General features: G+C 40.9%; 1 protein-coding gene across 1 annotated transcript; it reads left to right on the top strand.

The window, feature by feature from the left end:
• The first annotated feature begins 3289 nt into the window (after positions 1–3289).
• LYZL4 (lysozyme like 4) lies at positions 3290–14077 on the top strand. Its single transcript, XM_049781655.1, has 4 exons — positions 3290–3428; positions 3517–3666; positions 8481–8559; positions 13969–14077. Exons 1-4 carry the CDS (start codon positions 3290–3292, stop codon positions 14075–14077), a joined length of 477 nt encoding a protein of 158 aa, XP_049637612.1.
• The last annotated feature ends 13311 nt before the right edge of the window (positions 14078–27388 follow it).

Below are 27388 nucleotides of genomic sequence, written 5' to 3'. Positions count from 1 at the left end.
CCCCTGGGGGGAGCGCCCCACTATTTGAGAAGCACTGGATTATAGGGAGAGGCTTAGAACAGAATCTAGGATCTATTTACGGGGAGTGTAGGATCAAAACTGGGAAGAAAGACCTGACTGTGAGAGCATGAGTACCCCCAAAGATTCTGTTAGTCTTCCAAACTATCTTTAAGAGATGAATGACACTGTCCCCAATATTTATTAATTTTTTTAAACTTTTAATTGCTTTAAGTTGCAAATTTGTTTGCACCCTTCCTGTCATCATCACTGATGTCTCCTGTTTCCCTCCCATCCCCAATCTCCCACTTTTGCCTTGCTCTAGACTAGCAAATTGTTTCTCTCACTCTCTCTTTTTCTCTCCCCACTCTTTCTTTTTTGACTCTGAGGTTTGCACTATTATCCAGAATGATTAATTCCATCAGTTCCATCATTGTCCTAGTAGACCCTTCTCTACTCCAGCTACACTCGCAGCTCTTTGTGGAGAGCTAGCTTTTTCTTCTTTTTCTCTCTCTCTCTCTCTTTCTCTCTCTCTCTTTCTTTCTCTCTCTCTCTCTCTCTTTCTTTCTTTCTTTCTTTCTTTCTTTCTTTCTTTCTTTCTTTCTTTCTTTCTTTCTTTCTTTCTTTCTTTCTTTCTTTCTTTCTTTCTTTCTTTCTTTCTTTCTTTCTTTCTTTCTTTCTTTCTCTCTCTCTCTCTTCATGTCTCTCTTTTTCTTTCTTTATAATTTTTGAGATCAACGTGAATTACAAGTCTTTCACAGTTATATTTAAGGTGCATAGTGACAGTAAATTAGGACCACCCACCACTAGTGTTGGCCTTCCTCCACTATAGTTCCCAGCATGCACCCCATACCTCTATCCTTAGCATCCTGGAATGCTAGTGTAACAGGTCCCTTTTATTTATAGCTTATGTAGTTTGAGTCTCTTGATTCTTTTGCCATTGCCTTGGATTGGTCATTTAGGTCCAATCATTTTTTTTATGTTTGCTAACACTTTATTATGCTCCCCTTTTTATATGTTGTTAAAATATAGCTTTTTTATAATTGCTATTTTTCATTAGCTTTTTTATCTCTTATATAAACACATTAAATAAATTATTCTATATCCACAATGTGTTTTACCGGCTAGACAAATTATCACTTAAATATCAAAGTGAAAAAAATAAAGTTTTTTTATTAATAGTATGCATGACTTCTACATATACGGTATAGACCCAGGACAACCATCTTTAAGAAAGTTTCCTTGCTCTTCTGTGCAGGCTGGAACTAGCCTCCTGATGTGATGAGCAGCTCTATATAGCTCATCAGGTGCTACAGGAAAGCATAGTTAGTTAATGAAGCTTTTGCTACCTTTATGTCACACCAGAAAGTGTCTGCTTCCTCTGGGATCTCCTTCCAATCATTCCCAGAGTGATATGAACATATGTGACTTTGTCTTTCTCATTTCTCTCAAAATCCTGTGTCCCTCCAGGATCTTGTTGGATCTTGAGCTGGGTCACTGTCTGGGAGTATGGGAAATCTCCAATTCCACAAGTCAGCACTTGAACTCATCATTTTTGAGGTTCCCCAAGATCTTGTTTTCTGACCTCTTAATCATTTTTTATTCCCAATCAGTGCTCATAAGACTGCTTTGCCCTGGCACCAGCAACTTTTTTTTTCTCAATTTGTAGGAAGACATAGAAATATGAGGCAGAACAAGATGATTCATGTTCTATGGTTCTGTTAAAAAAAATGCTGGCAGGAGCCTATGTCTGGAGCTATAAATATAAATTAAAAAAAAAAAGAAATAGGAAGAAAAAGAAAAAGGGAGGGCTGGTGTGGCAAGGTTTTTTTTGTTTTGTTTTGTTTCGTTTTTTGTTTTTGTTTTTTTTTTTTTTTTTGGTTTTTGGTTTTTTGGCCACACCCGGTGGTGCTCAGGGGTTACTCCTGGCTGTCTGCTCAGAAATAGCTCCTGGCAGGCATGGGGGACCATATGGGATGCTGGAATTCGAACCAACCACCTTTGGTCTTGTGTTGGCCTCTTGCAAGGCAAACGCCGCTGTGCTATATCTCCGGGCCCAGGCAAGGTTTTTTTTTTTTTTTTTATTGTTGTGGTTTTTGGGTTTTTAGATTTTTTTTTTTTTTTTATGCATAGGGACTGTACATATTGGGGAAATTAGAAAGGAAATTCCCTTGGCCTTAGAGATACAGGGTGTCTCTACTGTTGAAGCATGCTGTTATGAGACCAACTAAAGCTCTGGACATGTTCATTGTCGAACCCCAAGGTCTTTCTTATGGTGACATGTGGCAAGCTTTCTATCCTGGGATGGACCTCTTGACCTTTGTCATTATTGTCTCTGGACTTTACTACCATACTATCTTAGTTTTTTTATATCCCACAAATGAGTGAGATTAGTCTATGTCTATCCCTCTCAACTATGAATCATTTTACTCATAATAGTCTCTATATTTATTCATGTACAGAAAAATTTCATAACTTGATTCTTCCTAAGAGCTGCATAGTATTCTATTGTGTAGATGTATGACAGTTTCTTAAACCATTCATCTGTTGTCTGGTATTTAGGGTGTTTTCAGATTCTGGGTATTATAAATAGTTCTGCACTGAACATAGGAGTGCAGAGAACATTTTTTAATGCGTTTTTGTGTTCCAGGGTATATTCCTAGCAGGGTATTGCTGAGTTATATGAAAGCTCAATTTCTAGCTTTTTGAGGAATGTCCATATTGTTTCCCAAAAAGCTGGACCAGCCTGCATTCCCATTAGCAGTGAATGAGAGTCCCTTTCTCTCTGTATCCACATCAGCATTGGTTATTCTTGTTCTTTATGATGAGTGCCAGTCTCTGTGATGTGAGATGATACCTTATTATCGTTTTGAATTGCATCTCCCTGATGATTAGTGATGAACATTTTTTCATGAGCCTTTTTGTCTCCAATCTTTACTAGACAAATTCTACTGTCCCCAATATCCAATAGACAAAATCCATTGTCCCAGTAAAAGAAAAAAGGTTGTGTACCTCTACATGCATTTCCTGTCAAAGATATTGGAGGGGCAAGAAACTTGTGAAGAAGTCACTTCTGGATGTAGGGAAGAAAAAGAGGAGAGGTGGGCCACAGGCTTCTTGTGTGGATAGTGAGTGGGATCCAAGTAGGGGGAGAAGGATCCTGGCAAGACCAGGGCCTCTTGTTTCCTTAACACACTGAATTGTTCACCCTCTTCTACCTACCATTGTCTTTTCCTTCAGAGGAACCAGTACCCTTGGGCTTTTGGTGGAGTCCCTTGCACATGCAGAGAAGATGAAGATCTTTCTGGGGCTCTCTGTCATTTGCTGCCTTGTGGTTCCAAGAGACACTGTTGTTGTGGGGCGCTGCAAAGTGGCTCAGAAGCTTCTCACTGGAGGCATGGATTATTTTGAGGGGTACAGCCTTCAGAATTGTGAGTAGTTGCCCAGATTCACCATCTCTCTTTTGCCCAGAAGCCCCAGCTAGTCCCTTCTAAGCCACAGACCTTTGCTCTGTCTTAGGGGTGTGCCTGGCCTATTTTGAGAGCAAGTTCAACCCCACAGCAATCTACGACAACCTGCGTGGTGGCTACATAGGCTTTGGCCTGTTTCAGATGCGCAATAATGATTGGTGTGATCATGGCAGGAATCTCTGTCACACATCATGCTCTGGTAGGTCTGTTTCCCCGAGGTACTGTACACGGTGGCCCACCACCCCCTGGTTGACAAGTTTGAGGAGGTGTGAGGTGAACTAGCAGGTGCTAAACTAAGCTGAAACCAAGAAAGGACTCGGGGGGTGCTGAGAGCTTCCCTGACAGGGTAGCCCAAAGAAATAGCTGCAGTGTACCAGTCCCCTTGGAGGGAGTGGTGGGGGGATCACACTCAGATGAGCAGAGAAGGTGTGGGGATGCTTATAGAAGGAATGGAAGGAGGCAGCTGCAGGACTCTGTCTACAGAGTCTAGGGTGAGAGCAGAGAGCACTCACTCATAAACTAATCTCACCCACACTCTTGTTTGAGGGGTATTTGGTGCCACTTTGATAGGCAGAAGGGGTCTCAGGGAGGAGAAGGGAGTGGGCATTCCCAAGGGGAGTTTGTTCACCACTGACCAGGGGTCAAGAGGCAGCATTGTCTTGCACTCCTTCATTCTGAGTAAGTTACTCACCACCTGCTCAGTGCCAGGCTTCCAGGAGTTGAATGGCTAGGGCTGGCCAAAAAATCTTCAAAGCACATTTTGAATATTTTATCAAGCAGGAGGATTTTTCAGGATATTGAGGTCACCATATTGTCATCACAAGACCCAATATCAACTTTCATTATATTTTGTGTCAGGTTGGGGATAAGCAGTGCTCAAGCCAAGCAGATCAACAGTTAAATGAGAGGTTCTGAGGATGTCGTACCCCTCAAGTTCTGTGGTTCTAGGAGCCACCAGAACCACACTTATGGTGACCAGGTGCCATCAGGGCACAGCTGGAGGTGATCAAGGACCATCAGGGCCATACCTGGTGGTGACCAGGGACCACCAGGATTATACTTGGTGTCAATCAGGTGGACCTCCAGGGTTATACCCAATAATGCTTATAGAGCTTTGTGGTACAGGGATCAATCCAGAGTTGTTCCCCACAATCCCTGTGCTCTCTCCCTACCACATTCTAAAGATCTTTGACCCTTGATTTTCCACCCTTGAGATGTTAGCACTGTTATAATTCCCGTGGCTGAGAAAGGGAAAGTGCCTTCCTGAGGCCATGCAGCTGTTCTGAGGTTGATCTGGGAAGCAGATGCAAGAGCGTGACTTCTGAGTCAGGGTTACAAGAAGCTATAGAAGGTCTCCTTCATCTCTGAGAATGACATACACCATGAGAGGTAGATGCTGAAAGATAAGCCCCATTGTGGTTCCTGATGGGGTCTTTAGGAGACAGAGTGGTGAGGCTATGACAAAGGGTGACAGTTTTTTGTGTGTTCTGAGAGGAACTTGCCATATATTGGGAACATCCAGGATCTAGTGGCTCCACAGAAGGATATGGACATTCACAGATTTGAGGAAAGGGAGAGCTATGAAATCAGAGGAACAGGTACAAGAAGCATGCCAGAGTCTGGAATCCCAGATGCTCCCATTGTTTGCTATGGAGCTTCATGAGTTTGTGCAAGTCACTTCCCAGAGCACCCTCATCTACAAAGAATAGATACCACTAGCCACTTCTAGAGTTTGCTGGGACAATATGTGTGATCTACAATCTATAGCAGTGATCAAGAAGACATTCACAAAATGAACATGACAAGTCAGAAGATAACTCAAAAGACTGAGCACAGTTCCCTGAGCACTGTAGGGAATGGTCTCCTCCAAAATATAAAATAAAAGGGAAATTAATGTTTTGTGGACTAGGGAGACAGCACAGGGATTGTGGGGAACAACTCTGGATTGATCCCTGTACCACAAAGCTCTATAAGCATTATTGGGTATAACCCTGGAGGTCCACCTGATTGACACCAAGTATAACCCTGGTGGTCCCTGGTCACCACCAGGTATGGCCCTGATGGTCCTTGATCACCTCCAGCTGTGGCCCTGATGTTCACCTGGTCACCATAAGTGGGGTCCTGGTGGCTCCTAGAACCATAGAACTTGAGGGGTAAGACATCCTTAGAACCTCTCATTTAACTGTTGATCTGCTTGGCTTGAGCACTGCTTATCCCCAACCTGACACAAAATATAATGAAAGTTGATATTGGGTCTTGTGATGACAATATGGTGACCTCAATATCCTGAAAAATCCTCCTGCTTGATAAAATATAAAAAAACAACCAGAATCATCCTTGAAATAAGCTGAGCTGGCAAAAAACAAAACCCAACCTTTTTAAGGTTAAAAGCAATATAGAACTAGAATCTAGATAGATAATATTAAAAGCTGATTTATTATTAATAATACCATGTACTTTCATAAACAAATGATTTTTTATTGTTGTAAAAAAAAAGATTAAAAGCTGATAATTACAGGGTCAAAGGGAGGAGGAGTCAGCAGAGCCCCTGTAGTCAAAAGCATAGGTTTGGTTTTTAGTGTGTTCAGGGTGCCAGGATTCAAATTCAGAGTCTCACACTTGTAAAACAAATGCTCTGTCACTGAGCCACATCCTGATTCTAATGAGTAGATTTTAGGTCACTGTGTAGACACAGTGTTTGAACAAGGCGAGGAGGTACCTGGGAAGTTGAGATGGTGGAGGCTAAGGATGAACTAGAAAATTTGAGTGAAACTAGCAGGAGCAGTGACTCTTTGGGTATAAGCTTGACTTGCAGAGCAAAGGTCACAGTGTCCACCCTGTGCTAAGTACAGGGATATGAGCTTTCCTAGCAGAAGTGTGGAGAACAGAAAAAGCACAGTCTTTGAGGCCAGATGGAATCTTTCCTCCTCCCAAGTAAATGTATAATATCAGCCTCAATTTCTATAAGGATAAAGTCTAATACATTCAACCTTGGTGAATTCAGTACACTGTCATGAAGGTGACATGTAGAGCTGCCAATGTGCAAATAGTGCAATTTTCCTCACTAAATAATTTTCTAGGCAGTTGGGAATTGGGATGGATATACAATGTGTGTGCTAAATGTATATACACATGTGAGCCTATGTGTCTGTTATGTATGTAACTTATGCCAACAATAGGTAAGTGCTGATTCAGAGTAGCACTTCATTCACAAGAAGGGAGATAATGTGGTTATGTGGTCAGTGAGAGGTTTTGTGTTGCCTTTTGCCACTCCTGGTGATGGTGCTTAGAGTTTCTCTTGACCCTGGGCTTAAGGTTAACTTCTAACACTGCTGGGGGACCATAAGCAGCACAGAGAATTGAACCAAAGTTGTGTTTAGTGACAGGTTTTTAAGGACTGTCATGCTTGGATGAGTAGAACCAGGCTTGAAGCTGAGCATAAAATCTCAGAGGGAAACTGCACATAGACCCTAAGCTGTACAAGGGTTGAGTATCTCCCATAGGGTACACCCCTCAAGATGGTCACCATTTTGGTCTCTTGTCCTTGATGTATCTTGGTCAGATCATGGAGGATGGAAAGAAGATCAGATCAGGGAGGACAGAAACAAGGTCAAATCAGGGAGGAAAGACAGATCAAGCAAATGTAGAAGAGGAAAGGCATTTTGGAAACATTCAACGAAGTCAAGGATTTGCAGCTCAGTTTTTTTGTTTTGTCTTGGAGCCATACCCCGTGATGAACAAGGTTTATGACTGGTTTTACATTCTGGGAAGGACTGGGGACCATTTGGGATTCTGACGTTCAAACCCAGATTGACCATGTGCAAGGCAAGCACCTCAGCTGTTATACGATCTCTCTGGCTGCATTGTGGCTCAGCTTTATAAGCAACTGTGTGTCCCTGAAGTACTGTTTTAAGTATTTTAAGTTTTTTAAGGCAAAGCTATCTCACTGATTAGGGAGAGTAAGGAAGGATAAAATAAGGAAAGGAAGGTGGAGAATGTGCAGTGAATACACACAGACGGCCTTGATTTCTAACTTCCATGGAGGAAATGGAACTGTGGTTCTTTGGAGGCACCTGAGACGTTTCATATGCTGTCCCTTCTGCCTCTGTGAGGCCATTAATGCCTCTCCTCAACTGATGCTGTTAGCTGTCGTTTGACTCAGTAACCATTCCTTGACTCCTTAATCTAGAGTTAGATACCCCTTCTCAGAGATCCCACACCAAGCTGCATTTTCCCCATCATTCCAGCTATCCTTAATTAAAATGGTATTTTATCTACAGCTAGAATGTAAGGCTCTGTGAAGGTAAGGATAGATGCATTGTGCTCGAAATTTTACTGTACTGTTTCTAAATAGTTTATTTCCTATTGCTTTATGATTCTAAATAAGGTTGTGGAATACAGCTTCACACCTAAGTATATGCATATCATATCTGTGTGCAGTGTACCTCACCTATCACCACCAAAGTTCTTGTGTCATTTATGCCACCAAACCAATCTATTCTGCATTGCATGGCACAGAATAGTACAGTATATATATTGCAGTATATACGTGTATATATATGTATGGATAGAATATTTTTACTAAATAATAAAGTACTAAGTACTGTACTAAAATAGAATAGAATATATAGCCATATATATACACCTTGCCACCTCCCATTGCTCCACCTCCACATTCCCAATTGGGGGAAAAAATCTAGGCATGGAGTGATAGCGCAGTGGTAGGGTGTTTGTCTTGCATGCGGCTGACCCAGGATTAACCTCGGTTCGATCCCCAGCGTCCCATGTGGTCCCTCAAGCCAGGAGTGATTTCTGAGTGCATAGCCAGGAGTAACTCCTGAGAGTCACTGTGTATGCCCCCCCCCCCAAAAAAAAACAAACCATAGGCAGAGCTTAAATCATGGAATCACACAAAAGCCTCTGTGATGTTATCACCCTTTGCCTTCCCTGATCTCATTCTGATTTACCTGTCATGTGATGGTGTGGTATTATTTCATGTTATTTTCTCCACAGCTTTACTGAATCCAGATTTAAAGAAGACAATTGACTGTGCCAAGACAATTGTAAAAGGAAGAGATGGGATGGGAGCCTGGTAAGTGGTACCCTATTAAACCCTATTGTCAGAAGACATGTTTTTCATGTGTTTCATTTTGATTTTGGTTTAATCTTGACCCATTACACAACTATAGTAAAAGCCAACTCATCAATCTATGGAGTAGAGTACTAGAATTTCTGTAAAACCAAAGCAGCAGAAGAAAGGACATAACATTCAGGCAAATAGCCTTAGCTCAAACATTTCCCTCTTGAATTTGTAACAGATTATATAAGATGCTAGGATGAACATTGTTGAAGCAAATCTTTATTTCTTTCATAGTAATTTCTCAGAGTTTTTTTAATATTTGGGGGGATGCTGGGTCAAACATGGTAGTGATCAGCTGTTATTTCTGGTGATGTATAGGGGGGGCATATGCAGTGCTAATTAATGAACTTACCTGCAAGCCAAGTTCCTGAGTCCCTGTACTGAAAAATACCTCTCTGAACCTTTGAATACTTCCAAGATTCCCAATATTTATTGTGAAATAACATTCCAACAATCTTGCAACTATTTAAACTAAAGTTTAAAATACCCATTAAAATACCCATTTACTGCTTTTTCACAAAATTACAAAACCTTTGCCTTTTGAAAAGTGAATAACTAATTTTTCTTATTTTGCATTAGTGAGATTCCATTAGAATGGTTTATCTCATGTTTATTATATATTCATATTCCTTCATGAATTTTCTCTGCCTTAGTCCTTTGACTTTTTTATTCAACTAATTTTTATTTGTAGATCCTCTTTAGGTTAAGAGTCTTGACTGTTGTAAATTTGTTTCTAGAGGTCACTGAAACAAATGTTTTCTTTTAAAAGATAGGTATTTTTTACAACTTACTGAACTTAAAAACAAATTACTGTCGTAGAATGCCTGTCTCGAATATAGGTAGGGGACGGGAAAGGGGGAGGGGGTAATGTTGCACTGGTGAAGGGGGGTGTTCTGGTTATAACTGTAACCCAAATGTGATCATGTTACTTAAATAAAAAATATATTTAATAAAAAAAGATAGGTATTTTAAAAATATGAGAGCATTATTTTGTTTATTGTACTTTAAATATCATTTCAATTAGATTAGATTACCCATCTTAAAAATTACCTAGATTACCCATCTTAAGAATTCAAACTTGTTTTAAAAATGCAGGGTCCAGAAACCCCCCAGGGGGGCCCGGCCAGCAGGAATTAGCTGGGAAGGCTTCTCAGACGACCGCACTTCTATTTTGCTGAGTAGAAGCACAACCACACTGTAAAAAATCTGAGAGAGGTTAATAATAAAGACCCAAGGCAGCGTCTCACTGTTCAAGGGTGTCTTTATTGGCTACAGTTCCTTCTTAAATAGTGAAGGAGAAGGGGGCAGTACAAAGGTGATGTCAATCATACTTTTGGCGCGAAGGCTCATAAGGAAGTGGGCAGTGGGCTAGGGGCTGGATGACCTTCAAGCTATGATGAACGTGCTGTTTCCATGGAAATTTCTAGTGACCTTCCAGCTGCATTCCTAATTGCTTAACTATCAGGAGGTGGTGCAAGATGTGCTTGCCTCAGTGATCATGAACAGACAATGTAGCATACACTTATTGATAACAGCCTAAATTACTCCGGAATGTGGTCTTAAGGAATGGGGCCTAGTTTCTGATAACTGGACCAGGCAGTTTTTTCTCTCCTCCGGGCTTATAGCTAAATTAAGTCCTGCAGCTACATTCTTTTCTCTTAGCTCAGAAATTTACAGCAAGATTGCATATTGCTTTTAGGTGAAAAGCTGGGCTATGGCAGAGAGAACAGCAAAATGTCCTCAAACAAGTCAGTCCCCAACATAAAAATACTTCTTATCTCATGCCTTTTTCTAGAGTCAGTATCTGTTAATATCAGACTGAGGATGTCAGTCTAAAATATTTATTTCTGGATCTTGCAAAGTGCTATTCTCTGAATTTCAGGAGATGCTCTATTTTCCTCTTGTAACATTTTCCTATAGACTTCATGTAGTTTCATCCTTTTCTTGAATAACAGTAGAAATGATTCTATCAGTATTTTCCAAATGGATAGATAATATGGCATTTTCTTGTCTTTGTTTCTTGACTATGGGTAGATCTACTTATTAAATATCCAGTAGAGCATAGACTGGTGTGTAAGTCACTTGGCCCAATGTTCAGTCTGGATTTTTTCCTAACATGTGTCTCTGGTTTTCTTATAGGATGAACCAGTGTATTATGAAAACCCTCCATTTCCAGAATTTATTGCTACCACCTTCATCTATGCATTTATTATGGTGAATCTATACTAGCTAGTGAACATTTTCATAGCCAGTTTCCAGTCCTTCTTCCTTTTGCACTCTCTGTCTCACACTTCATACTTAACTGCCTGGCTGATTCTGTCCATTGTAGTCTCGAGCAAGATTGAGAAAAATGCCATATTTCATCAGATCCAGATTGAACATCTTGCTATTTCTGATATTAGGGTTTATTGATGTGGTTTTCTAAAAGTAAAACAATCATTTGATGCCTCTTTCTATGAAGATAGGAATCTTACAATAGAGGAATCCCATTAATAAGCTACATAATCTTGATGTAGCCAGACTAGATTTTAGACTTCTGGTGTTTGCACAATTGTTATGATTTAATCCTTACAAATCTCTCTTCCACGAATAATATTATCTCCATTTAAAAATTTAGGAACTGGATCCATAAAGAGGCAGAATAACTTATCTGTAAGCACTGCACTAGAATCTGGCACTGAGTCTTGAATCTGTGAGATTCTAAGCCTCAACCTCAACGGTGCTACTCAAAAATATGGGGATGGATGTTACAGATGATGAATGCTCCTTTCCTGTCAAATGGTTCTCTCTGATCCTTGTGTTTGGTCAGGGAGTGGAGGAGTGATTCAATTCATGAGGGAAGCCTGACTGTAATTGGTGCTTCTGATTGCAGAGATCTTGTCCAGAATCTGGCAACAGGAAGTTTGTCTTAGGAGTCTAGACTTTTTTATTTTACTCTGTGCTTTTGGTAGTTAAGATCAAGTGGAGATTGATCTGGTCTTCCTCTATTCAGTGCGTTGTCTGACCTAAGTACCCCTAAATGAAAGATAGACATTACAATGGGGTAGAATATTTTATTTTGTAATGTATCATTTCTAAAAGTAAAAGCAGTGCAACTACATAAGAATAAAAAATGTCTTATCAACAGCTTCCTGAAGATCACTATGGTCAATAACAAAAATTTTTTAAAGCACATAAAATCCCTCTGGGTACACTCTTCAGTAATAGTTTTCTGTACTTAGCAGCAAAGCTGTGAATCTAGCCTGTGACTCCCTTGAGGTTTCCTTGTTGAGATAGTAGCGGTTTGGTCTTCCATGACGTGGATGCTGCAGCTGATGGTCTGCCCTCTCCACTGAGGAACATTTATATTTGTTTCTCCTTTTGTTGCTGATTAGGTTGTGTCAAAAATTTTTCAATGAGCATCTTGTTACTATAATTTGCATGTTATTTGATGTAAGACCTTAGGTAAACTGTTTCTGTAAGATATATTGGCTCTATCAAAACATCAACTTTATCTATTGGTATGATTTTAGTGACATACCCATTGGTGCTTAGCCCTATCCTATCTTACCAGTCCATATATATTCTTTAAGGCTAAAGAACCTTTGTTCATTGGATGTATGTGAACTCCTTTTCCATGTTATTTTAGCTATATCATATTTTATCAAATTTAAATCCCTCTATCTTTACTTTGTAGTATCTGAGTTTAAATGAGAAAATGCCATGATTTAAAAAGTCTTTTGTACTACAACCTTGGAAACTCTACCATGTTTATCTATGTACTAGAATATTGACTCTCCAAAATAAACTCTATGAGTTTTTGTAGATAATTTAGAAAATAGGTATTTTCATGTTTTTGTGCTTACAATTTTTGCCTTATTGGAATTTGGCTTATTGTCAAAATTAAGGAACTAGAGAGATAGTACATGGGTTAAAGCATATGTTTTGAATCCTTATTTGATCTCTGTATCCATATAAACACCCAAACATTACTAGATACAGACCTAGTGGCCCCTTGCACCATCAAGGGTGGCTGGAGGAATCGCCAGCACTGCAGAACCTGAGCAGTCCCACATCCTAGAGCTCTCACATTGAACCAGGTTGCCCGTGGGGCCCTTGAGGTCCCTGAACATCATTTGAAAGATTCCCCAGCCCAAGTTAGAAGTCTACTTTATATTTTTTTCAACTGGCTAGGCAGCAGTTTTAACACCATGTACTCATTAGCCTATTTTTCTAACTTCAGAGATGACATTTTAAAGTGGAAGTTGTCTTATTAATGTTAACCAACTTTTGAGTTTGTGAAATGCCTTTCATATATAGTCTCAGTTCTCCAATTAATTATAAGTGTGAGTGGCCCTTGAGGGCAAGTTCTAATGAGCTGGAATCATCTCTATTGTATAGCACTCAGTGGAGAATGCTGCCTCATCATGCATTCTTCTCACTCAGTCCTTAGGGTGAGGGGAGAGCTCTCATTAATATAATAAGCAGCCACATCTTTCACAAATCTCGAATCTGCAAAATTGGGGCAGATAGAAAGGCAGCCCAAGGTTTTGTGCCCACAAGAGTCCCAGGTCCACTGTCTGTACCTTGACACAGAACATGCTTGCATGAATTTTCCCTGTTGTTCTGTATTTTGGGGATCCAGGGATCACAGCCCCTTCTTAGGGGGCGGAGGAACTCCACTTCTATCCTGGAAGACTCAAGAAATCCATCCTGGCTGAAGGGCAAGACACACTAAACAGTCCTGTTGTGGGCCTGATTATTCTCATGGTTGACTTACTGGGAAGGATGCTGGCAGTTGGTGCTGGCAAGGGGGCTGGGGAAAAAGCCTTCACTTTAGGGGCACTAAGAGAAAAGGTTAGAGGGACTCAGTCTGTTGGACCAGGATATGGTGAGGAGCTGGAAGGAATTTTGGAAAATAAACAGAGAAGCAGATATTGGGTAAGGGGAGAGAGGACCTGCCTGGTCCAGGGGTCAGGAATTTCTAGTTCCAATGCCAAGTATTGGCTACTTGACCTGAATGTTTTTTTCCTTCTATGTCATTCCCATTGCAAATGAGACATTCCAACATGAAAATCAGCTTCCTTCTCCTACAGTGTGTGCTTTATGGAAAACTTGGGGAGGGGATCACAGGCATGAGGAGGAGGTATTGTGTCCCAGAATTTATGTCAGATGAGCGGAAGACAGAAGACAGAGATACTCGAGATGATTAAGTCTTCAGAAACACACCCACAGCAAATACAGCTAACTGTAAAACTCTAGGGATGAGATATGAGATGCTGATGGGCTAAAGTGGGTGGTATATGGGGGAGCCCTGGAGATCCCTTAGCTTTGGCAATAAGGAACCCTCTCCCATTGACTCTCTCTGGTATCATCTCACAGGCCCTCCTGGACCCTGAACTGCCAGAACTCTGACACTTTGGATCGGTGGTTGGATGGGTGTCGTCTCAAGTGGCCCTCCAAGAACATGCTCATTGCTTCTTCCAAATGAAGGTATTCTATTGTGGATGACCTTCACAGAATCCTGACAATCATCTCACTGCTTGACAGTGTCTGATGGAAAAGGAAAAAGGTTTGACTCACTCCACCCAGGGATGGAGTTGCAGAATAAACCAGCTAATTATTCAACCTGGGTCCAAGTTCTGCACATCTGTTACTGGTCATGGTCATTGTTTACAGTTGCTCAATTTCCATTGAAAGCTATTATAGAAGTAAACTGTCTGGGAAACAAGATGTATTTGTGATTGTCAATAGCAAACTGGGAGAGGAAGGGAAGATGTGTAGGTAGAGGAGATGATGAATGGGACAGGAGGATGTGAGAGGCTGAGGTAGGTGGAAGCCTTGGACTTAGATAAGTGCCCCACTAGACTCAGAGAGAAGAGCAGACACACCACCATATCCTCTTAGTACTTCCATGGAGGGAACTGAGTAACACTCTTTCCTATTAAAAAATAAACTAATTTGTTGCTAATATGGTGATATTTGGTGATAGTATAGTGGGTATGACACTTGCCTTACACATGGCTGACTTGAGCTCAATTTCTGGAACCCTGTATGGACCCCAACCCCTGCCAGGAGTGATCCCTGAGCAAAGAGCAAAAAGTTAGCCCTGAGCACCCTTAAGAGGAGTTCAAACACTGGAAAAAATTTAGCTTTCTCTTAGTTTCTTTTTTTAAATTACTTTATTTAAGCACTGGGGTAACAAAATTGTTCATTGTTACTATACCTAGAAAATCCTAAAGACTACCAAAAAGCTTCTAGAAACACTAGATGCATATGGCAATGTGGCAGGCTACAAAATTTACACACAGAAATCAATGGCTTTTTTATACACCAATAATGATGGGGAAGAAATGGACATTAAGAAAATAACCACATTCACATTAGTGTCACACAAACCAAATATCTTGGAGTCAACTTGACTAAAGATGTGAAGGACCTATACAAAGAAAACTATAAAACCCTGCTCCAAGAAATAAGAGAGGACACGTGGAAATGGAAACACATACCCTGCTTATAGATTGTCAGGATTAACATCATTAAAAGGGCAATACTCCCCAAAGCATTGTACAGATTTAATGCGATCCCTCTAAAGATACCCATGACATTCTTCAAAGAAGTGGATCAGGCACTTTTGAGATTCATTTGGAACAATAAACACCCTCGAATAGCTATAGTAATCCTTGGGAAAAGGAATATGCAAGGCATTACTTTCTCCAACTTTAAACTGTTTTACAAAGTAATAGTTATCAGAACAGCATGGTATTGGAATAAAGACAGACCCTCAGATCAGTGGACTAGGCTTGAGTACTCAGAGAATGTTCCTCAGACATAGAATCACCTAATTTTTGATAAAGGAGCAAGAAATCCTAAATGGAGCAGGGAAAACCTCTTCAACAAATGGTGTTGGCACAACTGGTTAGCCACTTGCAAAAAAGCAAACTCAGACCCCCAGCTAACATCATGTACAAAGATAAAATCCAAATGTATTAAAGACCTTGATATCAGACCTGAACCCATAAGGTATATAGAACAACATGTAGGTGAAACACTCCATGACATTGAGACTAACGGTATCTTTAAGGAGGAAACAGCACTCTCTAAACAAGTGGAAACACAGATAAACAGATGGGAATATATTAAGCTGAGAAACATCTGCACCTCAAAGGAAATAGTGCCCAGGATACAAGAGCCACCCAGTGAGTGGGAGAAACTATTTACCCAAGACCCATCAGATAATATTCAAAATCTACAATACACTGATGGAACTTAACAAGAAAAAACATCTAATCCCATCAAAAAATGGGGAGAAGAAATGAACAGACACTTTGTCAAAGAAGAAATACAAATGGCCAAAAGACACGTGAAAAAATACTCCACATTACTAATCATCAGGGAGATACAAATCAAAACAACTATGAGGTACCATCTCACGCCATAGAGATTGCCATACATCACTAAGAAAGAGAACAAAGATGGTGTGGATGTGGAGAGAAAGGAACTCTTATTCACTGCTGGTAGGAATGCCGTCTAGTCCAACCTTTATGGAAAGTGATATGGAGATTCCTCCAAAAATTGGAAGTTGAGCTTCCATATGATCCTAGGGATATACTCTAGGAACACAAAAATACAATACAAAAATCCCTTCCTCACACCTATATTCATTGCAGGGCTCTTTACAATAGCCAGACCCTGGAAACAACCAAGTGCTCTTCAACAGATGAATGGCTAAAGAAACTGTGGTACATATACACAATGGAATATTATGCAGCCATCAGGAGAGATGAAGTCATGAAATTTTCCTATGCATGGATGCACATGGAATCTATTATGCTGAGTGAAATAAGCCAGAGGGAGAGAAATAGATGCAGAATAGTCTCACTCATCTATGAGTTTTAAGAAAAATAAAAGACATTCTTGCAATAATTCTCAGAGACGAGAGAGGAGGGCTGGAAGGTACAGCTCACGACATGAAGCTCATCACAAAGAGTGATGAGTGCAGTTAGAGAAATAACTACACTGAGAACTATCATAACAATGTGAATGAATGAGGGAAGTAGAAAGCCTGTCTAGAGCACAGGCGGGGGCAGGGTGGGGAGGAGGGAGATTTGGGACATTGGTAATGGGAATGTTGCACTGGTGAAGGGGGTGTTCTTTACATGATTGAAACCCAACTACCATCATATTTGTAATCAAGGTGTTTCAATAAAGGTATTAAAAATAATTCTCATAAAGAAAAATATTGTTCAGTGTTATGTTTCAGTCATACAATGTACTCCATCCTTCACCAGTACACCCTTTTCATAACTGATGTCTCCTGTTTCCCTCTCTCTTTCTCCCACCTCCTTTCCCTTACCTGACTCTAGGGCATGCAAATTTATTTTATTTTTGTTTTTGTGTCATCTCCAGTAAAATTCAGAAGCCATTTGTGTCTCTGCTTGGGGCTGACTCCACAGAGGTGCTGAGGAAGCATGTGCCTTTGGGATTGAACTTGGGCTTCCCACATGCAAAACAATTACTCCAACCAAAGGAACTATCATTTAGACTTAAAATGCTGTTTAAATGGAGCGTGAGTGGTAGTGCAGTGGTAGGGTGTTTGCCTTGTACGTGGCTGACCCAGGATGAACCTCGGCGTCCCATGGCATCCCATATGGTCCCCAAGCCAGGAGAGATTTCTGAGTGTGTTGCCAGGAGTAATCCCTGAACGTCACTGGGTATGCCACCCCAAAAACAAAAGAAAACAAAAGAAAAAGCTGTTTAAATGATCAAGAACACCTACTTACATTACAGAATTTTACAAAAAATCATAGAGTCATAGAACTGGTACAAAGATGATCTTTCATAATCTGGGTCCCAGAGACAATAGTTGTCAGACTTTGCTGAACCTCACTCTTACACTTTGCCTTTTCCCCCTTGTATTCTTTTCCCACCTCTCCCTTTACTTACTTTCTTTTTTAAGAACAATGCTGTGATAATGGTGTAGATAGTTTTGCACCTAGACTCTTAGAAAAATTCATTAGACTAAGCCTTCCCCTGCCTGTATTTTGATTTTAAGAAAAATAGGCTTTCTTGCTGAAACTTAGAATGGCTTTTAGAATTTGACACAGACTGGAGCAGTGGGGTTCGGGCTATGCATCAAGACACACCTGCCTGAGACATGGGAGCAGGTGCAGCTGCAGAAGCCAGTTCATCTTTGGGAGCCCAGGAGAGGCTGGGTGTGGACCCCCACATGGGAGGATAAAAACAGGAGCAGCAGTGGGTGGGATAAGTGGCAGCATCTGCTGCACCACAGGGTTACAGGGTCTTCAAAATGATATTTCAGACTAGGTGAACATTGCACTGTACAAATATATCTATCATCTTTGATGATGATATTTCCCTGACTCAAGATGTAATGAAGTTTATTTCAAGGGGGAAATGACTAGGTCACCTTTGATGCCAGAGTATAGAGGGAGAAGGAAAGAAAAGGGGGGGAAGGGAGAAAGAAAAAGACAAAAGAGAAATAATGGGGCAAGGGTCAAAGGGAATCAGGTACATTGGTGGTATTAAGGAACGACAGAGTTGAGTATTCAAACCACAGAGTCAAAAAGACTGAAATCATGAGACTCAAACTTTAACTACAGAACATGACAAGTGCATGTCAAGATGACAGGTTGAGGGATAAGATTTATGGGAGGGAATCTCGGAACACTGGTGGAGGGAAGTTGAAACTGATGGTGGGATCAGTGCTGAATCACTGTGTCTAAAATTCTACTCTGAATAATTTTGTAAGTTATGATTTTCATTTTTTTTCCCAGCTTGCTCAGTGATTTATTGAACCAAGGCCCTAAGAGAGATTCACTGGGTAGGAAAGGCTTCTCTGATCTCCTGAGAGGAACCTCAGGAGCTGTCCTGGGTGTAGCTACTTCTGGCCAGCTCTTCTTCCCCACTTTCCCACCACCCCTCACTCAGATAGACACACAGACACACATATGCGGAGATTTTTTCCATGGAGGGATTGTCTGTCCTTGACAAGACAGCCACAGTGTGGAACTGTCAGATCCCAGGGTTTAGAGTTGGGGCAGAAGGGTGACTGAGTTTCCAGAAGGACCAAGGAGCCAAGCCTGAGATTGGGGGCCCAGAGAAGAACATCCTTTCTCTGAGGTGGTCTAAAGCCAGGCTCAGGCTAAGCTGAGCCTGGGCCTCTTCTGAGAAAAGACCAGTAACCTCCCCTCCTCCCAGGTAATACTGCAGATAACACTGAAACAGGAAGAAGAAAGAGCTTGATTTGTGCTGGGAGGGACAGAGAAAGGGAAAGAGAAAGGGGCTGTTGGACATCCTCAGGGAAGCTGCGGAAGGCAGGGGAATTATCCCAGGGGGGCAAGGAGTGCAGCTATAACCCACCCTGGGAAAGAGGGAAACAAGTCCCACACATGCAAACCAAGCCCCAAGGCAGATGGGGGCTTTTCTGATAGAGAAAAAATCATGTCACAAAATTCCATTGTACTTATTTATGATTGTCTCCCTTTTAACACCTACACTTTGGGGGTGACTTGGGTCACCACCAATAACACTCAAGGGTCACTCCTGGTGGTGATCAGTGGATCATATGTAGGTATGGAACAGGGCTCAGGAGAATGCAAGACAAGTGCCTTAATCTCCCTTGCCAGCCCCAATCTACATTTTTTAAAATTACACAAACATGTAGTTAGTGAAGAAAATTTTGAGTGAATGCTGTCATGGAAAAGAAAATTTAAAAAATACCTATAACGTCCCCTGGAGAAACATGCTTTCATTGCTGTTCTGTAGCCACACAAAGAGAAACCAATTAGATGGTGTGTCCAGGCTTCATGTATCCTCTCCTCCTTCGGTCCGTGCCCATTCAACTTCCCTACCAGGCACACATGAAAATTAATCTAGCTATGCTTTTGCATTTTCTATTTTCATGGAATATCCAGACAGGTCCATGTAAGAACTCCCCAGTACCTGGAAAAAACTTTTAAGAGCCTTCCCTGAGTTGGACACAAGATGAAACACACATGAATTTAGAGTGATACCACCACATGGCTACCAGGACCTAAAGCATGTTAGCAATGTGTTGACTTACACATTGGCCAGTTTCAGAAAAGAAGAAAGAACTGGGAGTTGATTTTCAGAGGCAGAATTTCTACTCCAGCTTCATCCTTGGCTTCAGTGTGGCCTTCAGAGCAAAGAGCATCCCCACCCCCCCACCCCCCATTCTCAACCCTGCCATTGGAATCTTCTTGCAAGAGTCCTGCTGGAGCATTCTCGCTGTTGAGGTCCACAAGAAATGCACAAACTTGCCCATGACTTCCTTATTGACCTGGAAACCCTGTTTCCAGGACTGTTCCCCAAAGGATAATGTGTCCACTCAGACACTAGCAAGCACCTGGAATTGATGAGCATGCTATCTCCTCCAGTGTGCAATCCAGTGAGCTGCCGCCTTCTTCCAGCCCATTACTTCTGCTAAGGCTCCTCCATGTCCTCTAATGGCCACTTGTGTCAACAAGGGTGTGAAGTTTGAGGGAAAAGCAAATGTCAATGTATTGACTGAACTGACTCTCTAGGTTTCCCGACTTCAGCTCCTCACTTGGTACTCACAAACCTGCTGATAAAGGACACAGCCTCAAGCACTCGTGCTAAAGCCTTCACTCCCTGTCTGGTGTATAGAATAATCAAACCTAGATTGTGAGATCATGGGGGTCACTCAGAGACTGAATATAGCAGGTAAAGTGCTTTCCTTGCACACAGCTGATCCAGGTTGGATTCCTGACACTACACAGGGTCTCCTAGCACTTTCATGAGTAATCCCTAAGTACATAGCCAGGAGTATGCCCTGAGCACAAGATGAGGCATGCATCAACCCTAAAAAACAAGGCTTTGAAAATAGTATACAGTTTTTAGTTTTCATGCCTTCATGTGCCTGATTTGGGCTGATTCTTGGCACCACATGAGCACCACATGAGGTCTCCTTGAGCATCACTGAGAGGCCGTCGGCTTTGCTGAGATGGTCTGAATAGCCCAGTAAATGCAAGGAGCAAGCAGTGTAGTATCCTCAAGTTTATGTATTGAACTGCCAGCTTCAATGAGAATCTCTAGTGGGGTTCCTTTGCCTATGCCCCCAAAGAAATCCCAATAACAGTAGCACCTATTATTTCTTTCATGTACAGGTGCCATATTGACTGCACTTTCAGAATATTACCCATAATCCTCTGCACACAGTACTTTCAAGCCTTGCAAAGCTTTCCAAGATTAGGCATGAGTAAAGTCATATTCCATACTAGGAAACTAAAGCTGGGAGAAATTCAATAATGGTTTATTTTTACTTGGTAAGTATTGGATATGGAAAGTGTAATACTTTCCATACTCTAGGATTTCCCCACATAATTTCTCTCTAATCTGTGTAACACATTGGTGTTTTCTGTTTTGTCAACTAACTGAAAAATCAGGTCTCTGACTCTTTAATTTAAACTTTACATTGAGAGAATTGTGATACCTAGGATGAGACAATGTGTCATTGTCTTTTCACTTCAAAACCTGAAATTAAGGCCTAAAGATGATAAAAAATTCATCTGCAGTGATTTTGAAATACCATATTGAACACAATCTTCTCTCTAGGCAGGTGCCATGAATTGTGGTTTTATTTTAATTTTATTGAAACCATTTTGACATACAATAAATTGTGTTTTTAAAAAAGTGTCTTCAGGGGCTGGAAAGATAGCATGGAGGTAGGGCGTTTGCCTTTCATGCAGAAGGATGGTGGTTCGAATCCTGGCATCCTTTATGGACCCCTGTGTTTGCCAGGGGCAATTTCTGAGCATAGAGCCAGGAGTAACCCCTGAGCGCTGCTGGGTGTGACCCAAAAACCAAAAAAAACAAAGTGTCTTTAGATAAATCTGATCTTCGGTAAACATGGGAGCAACTGGCCGATTAATGGAAGGGGTATGTGTTAGGCAGTCAGGCATCACAGGGATTGAGCCTGACTACCACTTACAGCCAAGTTCCTTAACTTGGAAGTATTACATTAGTGTGTGTGTGTGTGTGTGTGTGTGTGTGTGTGTGTGTGTGTGTGTGTGTGTGTAAGTAGAAAGAAGAGTAAGAAGACTATCTTTCTCCCACTGCCTCCTGCCAGTCACTACTTTCTTGAATGTCCCTTGGATTATTGCTCCATTTTGCTTCAAGTCTCAAATCTTACATGCCTCTGGGTTAGAAGGAAGCCAGACAGGCCGCTGATCCTCACTGATGTGCTCTTTTCCTTAATAGCTAGTACTTCTTAGGAGCAAGCACTGCTTCTTCATCTACTTCTTCCTTCACTCACTGAAGATTTGGGTTTATAACTCTGTCACTCCTGGAGTTGTCACTTTCAGTGGTCTCAGTGTCCAAGTAGACACACCACCTGTACCTTGGCTAAACCTTTCTCAAAGTCCTTCTCCTCCATCTCACCACAGGACTTTCCCTTAATTAATGATATCAATCCCCAAATTTCAATTCTAAGCACTCTTATCCTTGACCACCACCTCCTATCTTTCCACTGCATTCCTTCTAACAGTTGCCTAAGTCCACAACTCTTTGACTCCACTGAAATTGCTGATGCTTGACTCCATCACACCTGCATTAAGTATTCTCCCCCACATCCTGTCCTCAATTCTCTCCTGCTGACGTGGGTTTCATCCAGGATGCCATCATAAAATCAATCTGGCACCCTCTCGCCTCCTCCCTTTTTCCTCCCTATGGCCTACTTATCTGCCTCTGTAAACCACAGACAAAACACTCTCCCTTCTCTGCATTTGCACCCAAGGGTCCCGAAGAATTGGAGGAGAGGGAGAAATCACAAAACCGTGTTGATGGGTGTCACTGTCAGTTCTTGACAAGCATTAGCAAGTGAGCCTTTGCAGTTCCAATTTTATTTCACACTTTCTCTGCTCTCTTTAAATCTCCAACACCTCCTCCCTCATCCACCCTCTCAGTCTATAATGTTACTTCCTATTCCACTGAGGAAATAGAAGCCATCAGATAAGACCATCTGCAGCTCCCTTCCCCACACCTGCCCCACCCACACCCTCTTCCTTCCCTTCTGTGGTTCTGGATGAACTGGTCAGTCTCCTGAGTGCTGGGTTCTGTTCCCTCATATTTACTTAGATTGCAAGTAGTGGATGAGAATTGACACATTTTTCTTCTTCATTTGATTGCTTTTATCAATATATATATATGTATATGTATCAATTTTAAAAGGATCCCTTTATTGTCTGCTCATTTTCTATCATTATTTCAAAAGTCTTCAAAAGAATCTTGTCTGCCTTGTCTTATATTTTCTTTGGAATTCAAGTTGTGGAAAACATGTCTATGGAAGTTTCCAGCAATCTCCATATTGCCAAACTCTATGATGAGCTCTCAGAGTCTGAGCAACATCTGACATGTTGGTCCCTCTCTCCCTCCTCAAATATTTAATTGTTTGTCCTTTGAGACTCCATTCATACCTGTTCCTTCTTTCAATTGTCTTTTTGACCTTCTTTTTTTTTTTTTACCTCCTTTGTACATGAGTCTCTCTCATTCTTGGCCCATGTTGAAGAAGCCAGGCTCAGTATTTAGTTATCTTCTTTCAGGTACTCCCCAGCAATAATATGGTTATGTTTACAGTTTCCAAAATGCATTGCTCTGAAACTCTGAGTTCACATATAAAAGTATCTGTTGCATATCTCTGCTGAACTTATAAATGTTTGTTCACAGAACCCAGTGGCAGGACATAGACAGAAATGGAAAGGAACCATATTTTATATGTTGACTGTCACCACATTTATGAAGCCCCTCTGTGCCAGAAATGTGCTTAGTGGGAGTCACTTACAGTGAGCTGATCATGTCTGCACCCTTGAAACCCTTCATCATTCAAATACACCTCTTTTCCCATCAAAACCAGGTCCAGTGATTTCACTGGATAATGCTGATAGGCTGGTTCCTCTTATTCAAAGGGTAGAGAATATTTGTTTAAAAAAATTCCCCCTTTATGACTGAAACCCAACTACAATCATGTTTGTAATCATGGTGCTTAAACAAAGATATTATTTTTTTTAAAAGTCCCCCTTATTTTTGTAGATGATCAGGAGATGCATATTTAGATATGGTAGTTATGGAAGTTGCATGTTTTAGTTGTGGTGCTCACACACACAGGTGTGGTGTGCCAGAAACCACACACTTTGTTGTAACTCTGAGAATCCCAAATGGCCATGCCACCTGGCTCACCCTTGACTTGTGATGTGGATCAAGGTATAAAACTTATGGCCTCATATCTGCAAGGCAGGTTCTGTTCATTCCAGAGTATTGTTCGAGGGCTAACATGAAGTCAGCCATTATTTAGATGGACATAGTTTTTGTGGATACTATGAAAGCAAGTATGGATTTCTGTAAGCTTATGGATGAAGGCTTTGCAGAAGTATTGCAGACATGGCAGGAGAATATTCCAGTGAGTATACAAATAACTGCTCCTGCCACTGTGAAAAAGGGCAGTTAAGATGCCACACCTAAGATGTGGATGGGAGGCACTATAGGAATCAGAGTCACCTACTTCTGCTACTTACTTGTGCTCTCAGGACCTCATCAAGCCAACTCTATCAGTCTCTTAAACCTAGTGAATATATAGCCCTCATATACATAAGACCACCTATGTGGCTTGATAATTAGAAAACATCCAGAGTACCAAGAGTCGTTCAGACCATATAGTACCTGGGCTTCTGAGCACAAACCTGAATAGTAAGGTTGGAGCTGCTTCTCAAAGAAACTCCATCATTTTTGGAATTGTGAAGAACTTGTATTTGAAAACTAGAGAACATCTGCTGAAACATTATTGGGGTTTTCCAGAGGCATCTGGAATTAGTGTCTGACAAAAGTGATGGAAGAGCTCAAGGATCCAGGCTAGCTGCCTCTAGGCTAGGCCTCCTTCCCCATGACAAGTGGTACAAGGAGCCAGAAAGCCACTGTGGTCACTGATGGATGTCTGAAACATGCAGAATATTGCTTCCAATTTGCCAATGACTCTGCAGAGTTGAGTGAGGTGTCTGGGCTTGTGAGCAAATGTACTGGCAGCAGTTCCTGTTGCATGAAGGACAGTGTCTCTTCTTTTTGATTTTTTAGTTCAGTGGTGAAGTCACACTGCACCCAGAATCCTATTGACAAGTGCTCTTCACAAGTTCTCAGATTCTACAGCAGCTGGTGAATTGCTGTGATTCCACCTCCTTATCAGATGAACTACTCACCTTAAAATAAACCAGTCTTTAGTAAGGTCCAATTTGAGCTTTTGTTGTTGTTGTTATTATTTTGTTGTTATATTATTGTTGTTATATTATTAATAATATTTCAGTGAAAATATTAAGTCAAGTACTTGTTTCTATACATTTTATTAAATTTTTTATTTAAAATATTGTAATTTACAACCTTAGTCATAGTTGAATTTTAGACACGCAATGTCTCAGCACCAATCCTACCACCAGTGTCAACCTTTTTTCACCAATGTTCCCAAAGTCCATTTCATCCCATATGTCTCCCTCCCATCCTGCCATCTTAATAGGCACCTTTTTTTTTAAATATAATTTTTATTTTGATCATAGTGGCTTACATATTGTTGACAATAATATTTTAGGTACATATTACATAAAATCAGGGGGGATTCCCATCACCTAATTGTCCTCCCTACACCTTCGTTTTTGTCCTACCTCCCATTTCCTCTTCCCTCACCCCAGGGCGGCTAGAATATGTGGTCTCCTCTGTATCTAACCTACAACTTAGTAGTCTTGCACCTGTTTGGTCTTGATGCCTCCCTTATTTCCCCCTCTAACTGGAGGCAGGACTAGCTAGTTCAAGTTGTGTGGTTTTGAATAGGCACCTTTCTAAGTTTGGTTGTTATGTTTATTTTAATTATGAAAGTTAACATCACAATCAAAATTATAAAAATGAGCCCAAGGGGATTTGAGTGAACTCCAGGCCTTCTCATTCTTCTCTCTCTTTTCTTTCCTCTCTGAGAAAAAAGAGTTCAACTCTCAGCTGAAGCTTTTGGCTTTTATGTCCAATTCTGCAAAGAATACAGCTTATTTTATTTCTTGATTTTTATAAAATTGGGAGCTGCAGTCTATGAAGAAGATGGAGTTCATCTCTGCTTGGCTTTTATCCCACTTATAGAGCCCTCATGTCCACTCTGACGACTGTTATTCTGATCTAACTTGAGTCTAGCCATATCTGGTCTCCTCCAGGATTGTAAGATTGCTCTCCCACCCAGTCACAGTAAGCAATATGTTTTCCTCTTTATCAAATAAATTTTTACTTCTTTATTTGCTTATTTTACCAGGTACTAATCAGTCAGTCCTTATTTTCTCTTCAATGATCCTTTCTCCTTTAAATGTTCAGAATCATTAGGTTGTTTTTCAGTTCACTTTTTTAAGAAAATTTCTCTCTGAAATTTAATGTTTTTTAAGGCTTAAGGCACTTGCCTTAACAAAGCTGACTCGCAATGAATCCCTGAGACTTTCCAGGAGTGATCCCTGAGCACAGCAACAGGAGTAAGCCCTGAAAACTGTCAGATGTGGTCCAAAAACCAAATGAGGAAAGAATAACCTCTCCTCTGATGTTTTCTGTATGTCTCTATCTTTACCTGTTGCCTGATTTGTTGACAACATTGGTTTTGATTCACTCTAGGTTTAGCTTTCCAATACCCAAACTTGCCTCATTCTTGAATTATTTTTATTTTTGAATTTTTTATTATTTATTTATTATTTTTTATTGAATTTATTATTATTTTATTCTTGAATTATTTTAAAAGTTAGAGTAAGTTGAAATGAGAGTTATAGTAAAGTGGGTAGGGCCTTACCTTGCATGTGACTGACCCTGCTTTGATCCTTGGCACCCTTTATGGTCCACAGAGCCAAGCCAGGAGTGATCCCTGAGTGCAGAAACCAGGAATAATTTATAATGTTTTTATTGTTTTGGGCCCACACCCAGTGATGCTGAGCATGACCTCTTCCTCTGCACTCAGAAATCATTCCCTGGTAGTGCTTGGGGAATCATATATGATGGTAGGGAATAAAACCTGAGTTGGCCATGTACAAAGCAAGTGCCCGACTCCCTATTGTACTATTGTCTTAACTCTGACATTCATAATTATTAAAAATGTTTGGGCCACACCCACTAGTGTTCAGGGCTTAATCCTGGCTTTGTGCTCAAGGATCATTCCTGGTAGAGATTGGGGGGGACCATATGGGGTACTGGAGATTGAACCTGAATAAGTCATGTGCAAGGCAATTGCCCTACCATTACTATGTCTCTGATTGCTGAGCCAGAGAAATTATAAATTTATAAAAACTTATAATTTTTAACACTTTGTCTAAAATAAAATATTTATTCCTCTAAAGCACTGGTTGATACTTTAATTGAGTATAAAAATTTGGATAAAATTTTTTTCTGAATTTTAGAGTGTTGGCTCTATTTTCCTGAACTCATTTGAAGCCACTTATCCTGCTTCTTTGGGAGTGGTTTGCTGATGCTTCTGAATAGTTGTAGGATTGTCCCAGCATTGTTTACAAACCATCCCCAGCATTTTGAAATTTTAGGATGACATGTCCTTTTGTTTGTTTGTACTTTTGTTTTTGGGCCACAGTCATTGGCTTTCAGGGGTTATTCTTGTCTCCGTGCACAGAAATCACACCTGGCAGGCTTGGTGGACCATATGGATTCCAGAGATTGAAGCCAGGTTGGCCGTGTGCAAGGCAAATGCCCTACCTGCTGTGCTATTGCTTGGTCTCCATGATGACATACCTTTTTT

The sequence above is a fragment of the Suncus etruscus genome, chromosome 10, assembly GCF_024139225.1.
Source record: "Suncus etruscus isolate mSunEtr1 chromosome 10, mSunEtr1.pri.cur, whole genome shotgun sequence".
In the NCBI taxonomy this organism is placed as follows: domain Eukaryota; kingdom Metazoa; phylum Chordata; class Mammalia; order Eulipotyphla; family Soricidae; genus Suncus; species Suncus etruscus.
This window is presented reverse-complemented; position numbering and strand designations above follow the sequence as displayed.